This window comes from Penaeus chinensis, chromosome 35, assembly GCF_019202785.1.
Source record: "Penaeus chinensis breed Huanghai No. 1 chromosome 35, ASM1920278v2, whole genome shotgun sequence".
In the NCBI taxonomy this organism is placed as follows: Eukaryota; Metazoa; Arthropoda; class Malacostraca; order Decapoda; family Penaeidae; genus Penaeus; species Penaeus chinensis.
The window spans coordinates 9286785-9296784 of NC_061853.1; the positions used below are offsets into that span (position 1 = coordinate 9286785).

Below are 10000 nucleotides of genomic sequence, written 5' to 3' on the forward strand. Positions count from 1 at the left end.
GTTATTGTCATTATCTTTATCATCATAATTATTATCATCATCATCATTATCATTATTATTATTATTTTTATTACTACTATCACCTTAATTGTTGCTATCATCATCATCAATCATTATCATTATTATCATCAATCATTAGCCTTATTTTATATATATATATATATTTATATATATATATATATATATATATATATATTTAAATATATATATTACTATTATAATTAACATTATGATCTTTATTATTATCAATACTATCATTATTGTCATCATTATCACAATAAACATTTACTTATTATCATCAATCTTGTTATTATTATTGTTATTATTATCACTGTCATTGTTATTGTTATTCCCATTGTCATCATCCTCATTGTCATTATTATCATTAACATTATCATCATACATATCATCATCAGTACCATTATTCTTATTATCCATATAATTATCATTATTATTGCAATACTTATTAAAATAATAATCATCATCAGTATGATTATTATCAGTATATCACAATAGAAATAAATAAAATTCTTCCTGAAAACTCAAGGTACAGAGTAAGCAAGTGAGGTCAGGCCAGCTTAATATATAACTTCTTACTAAGTGCTTTTGAAGCCACTTTGTGTGTGTGTGTGTGTGTGTGTGTGTGTGTGTGTGTGTGTGTGTGTGTGTGTGTGTGTGTGTGTGTGTGTGTGTGTGTGTGTGTGTGTGTGTGTGTGTGTGTGTGTGTGTGTGTGTGGGATGGGGGGGGGGGGGCTTTGTAGGCAGTGCAAGTTTTAAAAAAATTAAATATACTTCACTTTGTAATATTCTTAAAACAAGCAACAGTTAATATGAAACAAAATTAAATACAGACAATGAAAGACAGATAAATCCAACAGACAGTAAGGGAAAGGAGAAATGTCAAAGAGCACCAAAGCTGACTGAAATCACCTGCAACAGCAATAACGGTGGCCACCCAGAATGCATCCTTTGTTACGGCTTCCTCTTTGCAGGATACTTCCACCTTCATCCCGGCTCCCATCTGCTCCCAACATTCTGCCATTGGTGCCTGAAAAGTGGGAATTCCATGACATCTATGAATTCAATTCACAAAGACAAAGGGGCAAATGATTCAAATTAAACAGCACTTTCCTTTTGTTTTAAGATTCTTTTCTACTGTATTGAAAAAAGAAAAGAAAGAAAAGAAAACAGGATATACTGAATCCCTCTCCTTTTCTATCCCATATTTACTTCTCTATAGAAATCATTACTCACATGTTTAAAACAGCTAACAGGAACTGCACGGAAGTCTTGGTCATCCAGATACGACGAAGCCCACAAAAAGCTTCCATCTAGGTCTATTGTAGACTCTGGTGGAGGTAGGTATGACTGAGATGAAACCTGTTCAGGTGGTGGAACAACCAACTGGGGCTGCACCACCTGGCTCGGCTTAGGGGGGGTTGGAACGACTGGCTTGGGGGATGGAGGTGTTTCCACAGGAACAGCTGGCTGGCCTATCACCTGCTCCTCATGGAAGGTAGATGAAATCACGGTTAAGAGCTGAGTCAGACCTTAATATGCTCCTAATGAGACTATACACAACACTTCTATAACAAAACAAATGAGAGTAATAATGCAATTACTAACTATAAATAATAACAATAATTATACTAGCAGGATCAGTAATTGTAATATGAAGATTAACTCATTGGTACATGCACTGTTCACTGTAGTTTTGTTTGGTGAACTTTGGTTAAACATAGATGGCTTAACAGGTGATTAGTAAACAAGGAGTCAATTAGTCAGCCTACCTGGCTTCATTTGATATACCCAGTCCTTGACTTTTGGGGAATTTTATTTTTTCTAATGCTGTTAATATCAATATTCTTGATAGCATACCATTTTTTTTTTTCTTTTCTTTTAAAAATAAAAAAATGGGGCATGACTTGGCCTGTGTACTCCAAACCACTTGTGGAAGAAAGAATATGCTCGAAAATTACAACCTCATCATTCATTAATGTAGAACAGCCTAGCTAACTCAAAAACATCCTCTACCCCCCACCACCCCTGAGACGGTACCCTTAACTTGTGAAGCCATCCATGTATAGGCAAAATAAATAAAATAAAATCACAATGGATATGATATACATGCCATCCTGGCAACAATGGGTTTATAATATAAATGAAAATAACAATAATAAAAATAAAAAATAAAAATTATAAAAACAATGAATACTACTAATAATAGTGATGATGATGATGATGATAATACTAACATACTGATACTAATATTATCAATAATATCACTACAATCAATAATACCAATATTATCAATTGTATGACTATAATACAACTATCAATGACAAAAACTAAAATCATCTTCAATACCTTCTGCACTGGAATCACTTTTTTCTCGGGCTCATTAATAGGCTCCTTCTCCAATTCTTTCTCTGGCACTTGTTGGGAGGGAGCCAGTGGACCCCTGACACATGCCAGGCTGCAGAATTTCCGCTCCTTGCCATAGAATGCATGCTTGACTCCAATGGCACCACACTTTTCACAAACAGCTTAGGGAGTGGAAAGAAATGGAAAAGTTCAGAATATTGAAGAAACAACTAATCAATATATTTAAGTCATTACATGTGAATATGCAAAGGGCAATAAACATACAAGAAATCTTATTTATAAAAAAGTATGTATATATATATATATATATATATATATATATATATATATATAGAGAGAGAGAGAGAGAGAGAGCGCATGACAAAAAAAATTACACATGCAAAAAATAAAGGATACACAGCAAATACTCATATACAAAAATATTGAATCCTAAACAGACCATTTAGGAAACAAAAGATATAGGTATTTTTACTCAGCTCATGATTACTTCTCTGTTTTTTGTTCAGTAACTAAACTTTTGCTTGGTATTGTAGTATGTGCTAGAAACATTTATCTGAATAATAAAGGGTATGCATAACCTCTAAGTCCTACAGCTGCTTATTATTCAGCACAATCATGCATCACCTGTCAAAATCTAGCAAGCTTTTACCTCCCAAATATAAACATTATGCAGTTAATTAAGTTCTTCAATTACCAGAGACTAAAATTTGCCTTGTTGAAGCTTAAAAATGTGGCTTTTTGATAGCTTGGGGGACAGACAAACTAAAGAATTTGCTATTTACAGGGATTAAAATTATATAATAAATCAAAACTATAGTTCCTTTAATAATAATAATAATAATAATAATAATAATAATAATAATAATAATAATAATAATAATAATAATAATAATAATAACTTTGACAAGGTCTAAAGAAATCTGGAACAAATATTCTATCTTGATATATTAGTATTACAGTTTCAATAATTACTTACCCATTCCTTCCCTCATGATTGGGATGGCATTAAGGTCTGTGTCTTTTTGATATGCAATGGGTGTCTTCAGTTTTAAGGCTGGATGATGGTGGACCTATGAGAGAGAGAGATAAAAAAAATATATATATATACTTTTAGTCTAAACAAAGATAGATGATTCTAACGTTACTGCCACATAAAATGTACATTACGCATGACAAAAAAATATATATCCTTGTGCAGTCAATTCTGATATAATCAAACTATACTACCATTACTTACTTTTGGCTTTTTGGATTTGGGGATGGGAGGTGGCGATTCATCCCCTTGTCCTACCATGCCAGGCTCTGTGATGGGTGGTGTTCCCTGCTGCTGCATGACACTGTTCCCAGAGGAGTCTTCATCATAACCATCATAAGTCTCATACATGTATTCTGACTGAGTGCTGTAGTCACCTGTATTTGGATCATACAGCTGTGGGAATAGATGGAATTTAATAATTTCAGTGTTTGGTGTCAGGTATACACAAGAAAATACAAATTTTTGGTTTGCAAGAAGTATAAACAAATATCATATCTTGCTTTCTTCACTTCAAAATAAAGTGAAAAAAAATCTCAAGACTATCCATAAAATCCAAAAGAACCAATCATGACTAGAATCTGTCAAGTCCCCTTTGACAAATTCCAAACAGTGAAATCTTAAAAAGCAACCAAACAAGAAGTAAATAACTAAAATCCAAAAAAGCTCACCATCTGTGTATGTTGTGTGGTGGTGGGCTCACTGTAGGACACTGGAGTGGGAACTAGCGGCCGGGGATGGTCAGAGAGGAGTGGTGCCGCTGTCCCTGTATTCAGCATAACCTCTGCAGGATCAGCTGGGTTGAAAGATACTCCCGTCACTCCATACCAAAGCATCCCCAGGTCTGGAAAGCAAGGAGTATAAAAGTAAATATATTAGTTGTTCCATGGATCTATTTTAACACATAAAATGCAGCCCATTCTACACTGTACTAAACTTATTTGCTTATAGACTAGCATTAAAAACTGGCTAGTAGTCAGTAACACAGGGTTCTTGGCACACACACTGGCAGTTTCCCCCATTTGCATCCAGCTGGTTTGATATTTCACTCACACACAACAATGGGCACCTGATCATTCAGAGTTTATAAATAAATGTTTTTTTTTTTCACACTGCATCTAGCAAGGACACCAACAAATGGTATTAAAACTCTGATTAAGACAAGCTGCTGGCACAGGATATATCATTAACCTCTTACAGCCGGGCATGCCTATAGTTGTCATGAAAAACACACTCCTCATGATGGGTACAGCTAATGGCATCATGACACACTAAAGTGAGTTGTGCGGTAAGTTCTGCTATGTGTAGCATACTCCTAGCTAAAAGGTTGCCAGAAGTCACCAGGATGACTGACACCCAGAGATCTCTGGCACTGTTATTGTAGGGTCAAGAAGAGCCGTCCACAACTCAGTTCAGCCTGGCCATGAGTATCAGTTACATTTTAAGAGTTTTTAACAAATTGGAAGACCTTTTTGTCTTTTACATATAGCATTCTTTATTTTGTTTTAAACAATTTATAAATATCAGAATATCAGTTACATTTTAAGTTTTTGATAAACTGCAATACCTTTTTGTCTTTTACATATAGCATTCTTTATTATGTTTTAAACAATTTATAAATGGATTATTTTATATCTTACAATGGCCAGTAGAGTGTACTCATATTTTAAGTGGTCTACTGGAGGGAAAGAGTTTGATACCCTTTCCCTACACACTACACAGAGTACTATATTCTTCTTAATCTTTGATCATTGACCATTGTCAAGTCAATATTTAATTTTCTTAAATTGTGAATCTCAAGGAAAATTGTGAAAAGAAATATTTTATTGTAAATAGCTTTACTTTATAAAACAACCTCTGTACATCAATCTTCCTTTCCACTGCAATGTATCTATCTACAACATAACCAATGCCATTGTTCAAAAGCTATTAACCCAATGCCGTCGGGGAAAATGAACAAAAAATGGGGAAAATGCTGTGCCCATTTTCTATATTTTTTGTGAAATGTCTGCTCATAGATGGCTCTGCTAGTGCTTAGCCACAAAGGAGTCAATTAGTAGAACTTGTGACCATACGTGATTTGAATTGGCGGGAAAAACGTGTTTTTTACTAGTGCTATGGATATCGATGGTGTTATTTTTTTATAAACATTATAATTATTATAATGTTTTTTAATATTAGTAACAGCAAAATAAGATAATGTAAAATATTTCGTAAATCAAAGAAAAGGGTGAACGGGCGAGACGGGCAGTACTCCTAACTGGCTCATTGGTGACTTGGTACAAGTATAGCCATCTATGTGTATAAACAATCAAACAAGTACTAACAGTGGGCAAAGCACGTGTCTACCCGTCATATCCGTCGGCAAGGGGTTAAAGGAAGTGTAGGAGACATTATATTTTTTTTCTACATGTTCACAATATTTCCAGAACTATATGGAACTTAAATATATCTTAAGTTAACCCACTGATGCTGGGTTGGCAAAAATACATGCAATGTCACAATGTTTTTTGTATATCATACTGTCTTTACATATAGATGGCTCCACAAAGGCTTCACCACCAAAGAATCAATAAACTGTCCAACCCATCTCGCCCCTTTATCCTTTCCTTTATTTTCAGAAAGATTCTTATTCTACATCTTATTACTGTTAGTATTGTCAATAACATTATAATAGTCACAATGTTATTGATAATGAATAACACTGACATCAATGCAATCAAGGAATCACCACAGCCTATGAACTTTCAGCACTCCAGGTTATCTACTACATATTACAGGGTTTCAACTGGATTTCAACAAAATATATGTTCCTTAATTACATCTTTAACCCACTGATGCTGTGTAACTATGTTACTAGGGAGCAAAGTCAGCAAAGTCTTAGTATAATTATATATAAATACACAAATAAATAATTATATATATTATATATAATAAAAATATAATATATATATATATATCAACAAATAAATTAAGAAATAAAAATAACTAGGTATATATACATATTTATATGTACATAAATAATATATAATATATATATATATATATATATATATATATATATATATATACACACACATAATATAGTATATATCTACTATATAATATATATATTATATGTATATTACCATATATCATATATAAATATACATTATCATATACTTATCACACACACACACACACACACACATTCTTTCTTTTTTTCTATTTCCCCCTTGGTGAAGAGAATTATCATACATTAATAAGGTACTATCAAACACATGCATAATATATGCTGACTGGCAGCCTATGCATCAAAAATCAATACTAAGTAATACAAAACTTAGCTTGCCTGAACTTTATCCCTCATTGCCAATCTAAGTTATCATTCACTTTGACAAAACTAAAACAGAAACATCAAGACAGTAGAATGAGGTAATTATTAAGGACTGCATCAACAAGTATTGTAGCCTACATGTCTCACACTCTAATTAAGGCAAACATGATCTCTATTATATACATTTTGGTAAAACAGAACTTGGGTTTGTTCCTTATTTGGCAATATATCTCCAGGAAAGTCTACAAGCTTTATTCTGACCATTACCCAACTGGGTAGAACTGAGGCCTTGATCAGTAGAATTTAACCTAGTGATTCCTAACCTTTACACCTTAAAGAAACCCCTATAATAATTATTCATATTCCAAGGAACCTCTATATATATAGTATACATAATAAAATGTATATTATACATTGTACTGACTGACACATAAGAGTATGTTGATTAATATGATGTATTGTTGAGACTAAGTACGAATTATGAATTAACCTATTGGATCCAGATGCTTCATTGCCACCAGGAGGCCCAAAATACAGGCATTAGGCTTACTTGAGTGGCCACTCTGACAGGTGTGCAGCCTGTGGCTGGATGCTTGAACACTCATGTGCAGGGACCAGCCTCTGCATGTACCTTTTGCAATGTTATTTAATATTTTTCTGCTTTAGCTGTTTTGCTATTATCCAATATCTATAGCTGCTATTTCATTTGGTTTAGCCAGACTCCATATCATCTCTTTAGGTACTCCATGACTCAGTGCAATAATAATAAAAATAAAGAGCATTATTATTTGTTTTATCTTTTCTTTATTTGTAATATTAAATTTTCTGCACTAAAACCTATGCTGCCAGTCACGGTGGCCAGGAATAGGAGCCTTAGCATGGAAATAGTATCCTCCCTGGAACCGGTGCTCTCACACACAGATCAGATGCTGGACAATTGCTCAAGTGCAGAAAGGCAGATACTGAGGTGTCCCCTTCCTCGCCAGATTTAATTAATTTTAAAATAAAATTCCAAATCTGTCTATCAAGTACATGCCAGATTGGACCAGCTACAAGGGTTGCTGGTCCAGATCTCCTCCCTCTGGGATACTGGACCATCAATGCCCTCTGGATTCATTATATTATATAATGTGTCTTTTTTACTGGCTATAAAATGACACAATAGTCAAATAAGCATTTAACTTGACAAACTTATTAGCTATACATTTAAGGCATTGAAAAAAAACAAAAAAACAAATGCAGTATGTAAAAAATGGAAATGATAGAGATAACAACAGAAAAAAAGATAAATTAAGAATAATGAAATAAAACTTATAAGTGAAGATTATACTAGCATCTTTAGATACAAAACCTATTACTCATAATTCAATTTGCTACACCCTATGCAGATCCATTTAAAAACTTGATTTATTCTGTAATAGTTTACAATCTAACCAGCAGTGGGCAAAGTGTCATTCAACTGATATGGCCTAAATACCTCCAGAACAGCAGCAAAGCACAACAAACCTCACTCATGTATGCAAATGTTATGTCCCCCTAAAAGGTACGGAACCTGTCAGTCTTTGCAAAACACTCACAGCATTTACACCAATATGTATGTGTGTATTGCCCATTGCACCACACTATAAGGGTGTGGTGCAATAGACAGCGGAAGACATATGGGTGTCTTGTAATCATTAACTATGAAAACTATAAAGGTCATAGTCAAAACAAGATATTTTACAAAATATGCTGACAAACAATACTGATCCAAATGTGATTGTAGAGGTGTGACACCTATCTCAACAGGCATCTCCTATAATTAAAGATCATACAGCCAACAGAATGGAAGCTTTCCTCGAATGCACTTTGATAGAGCTTTGAGAGCTTAAATACGATGACCCCAAAGGCGAAAATCTCGAAAAAATTAACGACGTTCATGACGTTATTCTAATCCCGCCACTTCCCTCCTCCTCCTCCCTTCCTCTTTTATCCTTTCCTTCCTCACTTCCTATTCGTTGACGGACTCCCCCCTTTCCTTCTATGCCTTCTCCTCCGTTCCTCATCACCTAAAGGCGTGCAATTCTCTAGCGTCCCTAAAACCCTAAAAAAATGCCTTTGTTATTGTCTCATCTCAGTAATTCCCCCTCAAGCGGCAGTGTTGGGCATCACCCCCCATCTCTCCTCTATTTCAACTTTGTTCTGGGATAAAACTTTTTCAAACCTCCCTCTTGCCCTTCTCGAATATACCTACCATCTTGGGACGCCATCATTAGGCAAAGAGAGACGACCCAGGAGCATGAATTGAGATGAAATGATGAAATGAGGAGCGGATGCGAGGCTTCACTCACGACCGCATCGATCAAGCCAAACAACACGACTACGACTGCGCATGCGCCAGATTTTTTAGCGCGAATTTTTTGCCAGAGGATTAGTTCTTTTAAAATTTGCGACTCTCGTGTTTTGTATTTTGTTTCGAGGTTATGTAACATCCAAAAATATACGTAAGATCGTAGACAAATTTTCGTGTTCACAGTATTATACTCGAGTTGAAATTCTCTTAGTAAGTTTTGTTTAAAATTCAAAAAGGATAATTTTGGAATAAGTCAAATCAAAATCTCAATGTTTATTGTCTAATTTAAAAGTCCCTCATTGTCATGTAATATACTTATGACGAATAATCTCAATTATGTATGAAAACTTATATTCTACCGTGCTAAAATATCTCTCTTTCCTAAACTTAGAAAAAGAAAAAGAAGTCAAATCAGAATTTAGATTGATATTTGTAAACAAGATTGACAATTGAAGGAGAAACTCGAAAAATCGTATTATTCTTCTATATACAGAGCTATGTGAGGAGGAGTATTTTGGTTATTTTTTACAATACTTTTAATTGGCAGGTTATATAGGGAAACGTTCTTACGTGTATATATATATACATATTTGCATTTATTTATGTATTTCTTTCTCTTCATGCACGCGCGCGCACACACTCATTCATTCACTCACTCACTCACTCACTCACTCACTCACTCACTCACTCACTCACTCACTCACTCACTCACTCACTCACTCACTCACTCACTCACTCACTCACTCACACTCACTCACTCACTCACTCACTCACTCACTCACTCACTCACTCACTCACTCACTCACTCACTCACTCACTCACTCACTCACTCACTCACTTTCTTTCTTTTTCTTCATTTCAGACTTTACTCTTGGTAGATTATTTTATAGACCATTAAGTTTAGAGTTTTCCTCTCTGTGAGTGTCATTAGATT

The 10000-nt window shown here is 34.4% G+C and overlaps 2 protein-coding genes across 2 annotated transcripts in view; one reads left to right on the top strand and one right to left on the bottom strand.

The window, feature by feature from the left end:
• The window catches only part of LOC125044301 (MBT domain-containing protein 1-like), a 16623-nt gene extending 7543 nt beyond the window's left edge, over positions 1-9080 (bottom strand). The window contains exons 1-7 of the mRNA XM_047640898.1: positions 8968-9080; positions 4090-4262; positions 3623-3814; positions 3362-3455; positions 2368-2546; positions 1255-1500; positions 931-1048 (exon numbers count right to left, since the gene is read on the bottom strand). Of these exons, the coding sequence (XP_047496854.1) occupies positions 931-1048; positions 1255-1500; positions 2368-2546; positions 3362-3455; positions 3623-3814; positions 4090-4262; positions 8968-8986 (1021 nt within the window). The 5' untranslated portion in view covers positions 8987-9080. The remainder of the gene's footprint in view (positions 1-930; positions 1049-1254; positions 1501-2367; positions 2547-3361; positions 3456-3622; positions 3815-4089; positions 4263-8967) is intronic.
• A 390-nt stretch (positions 9081-9470) lies between these two features.
• The window catches only part of LOC125044280 (WW domain-binding protein 4-like), a 4242-nt gene continuing 3712 nt past the window's right edge, over positions 9471-10000 (top strand). The window contains exon 1 of the mRNA XM_047640866.1: positions 9471-9565. Coding sequence (XP_047496822.1) covers positions 9564-9565 — 2 coding nt within the window. The 5' untranslated portion in view covers positions 9471-9563. The remainder of the gene's footprint in view (positions 9566-10000) is intronic.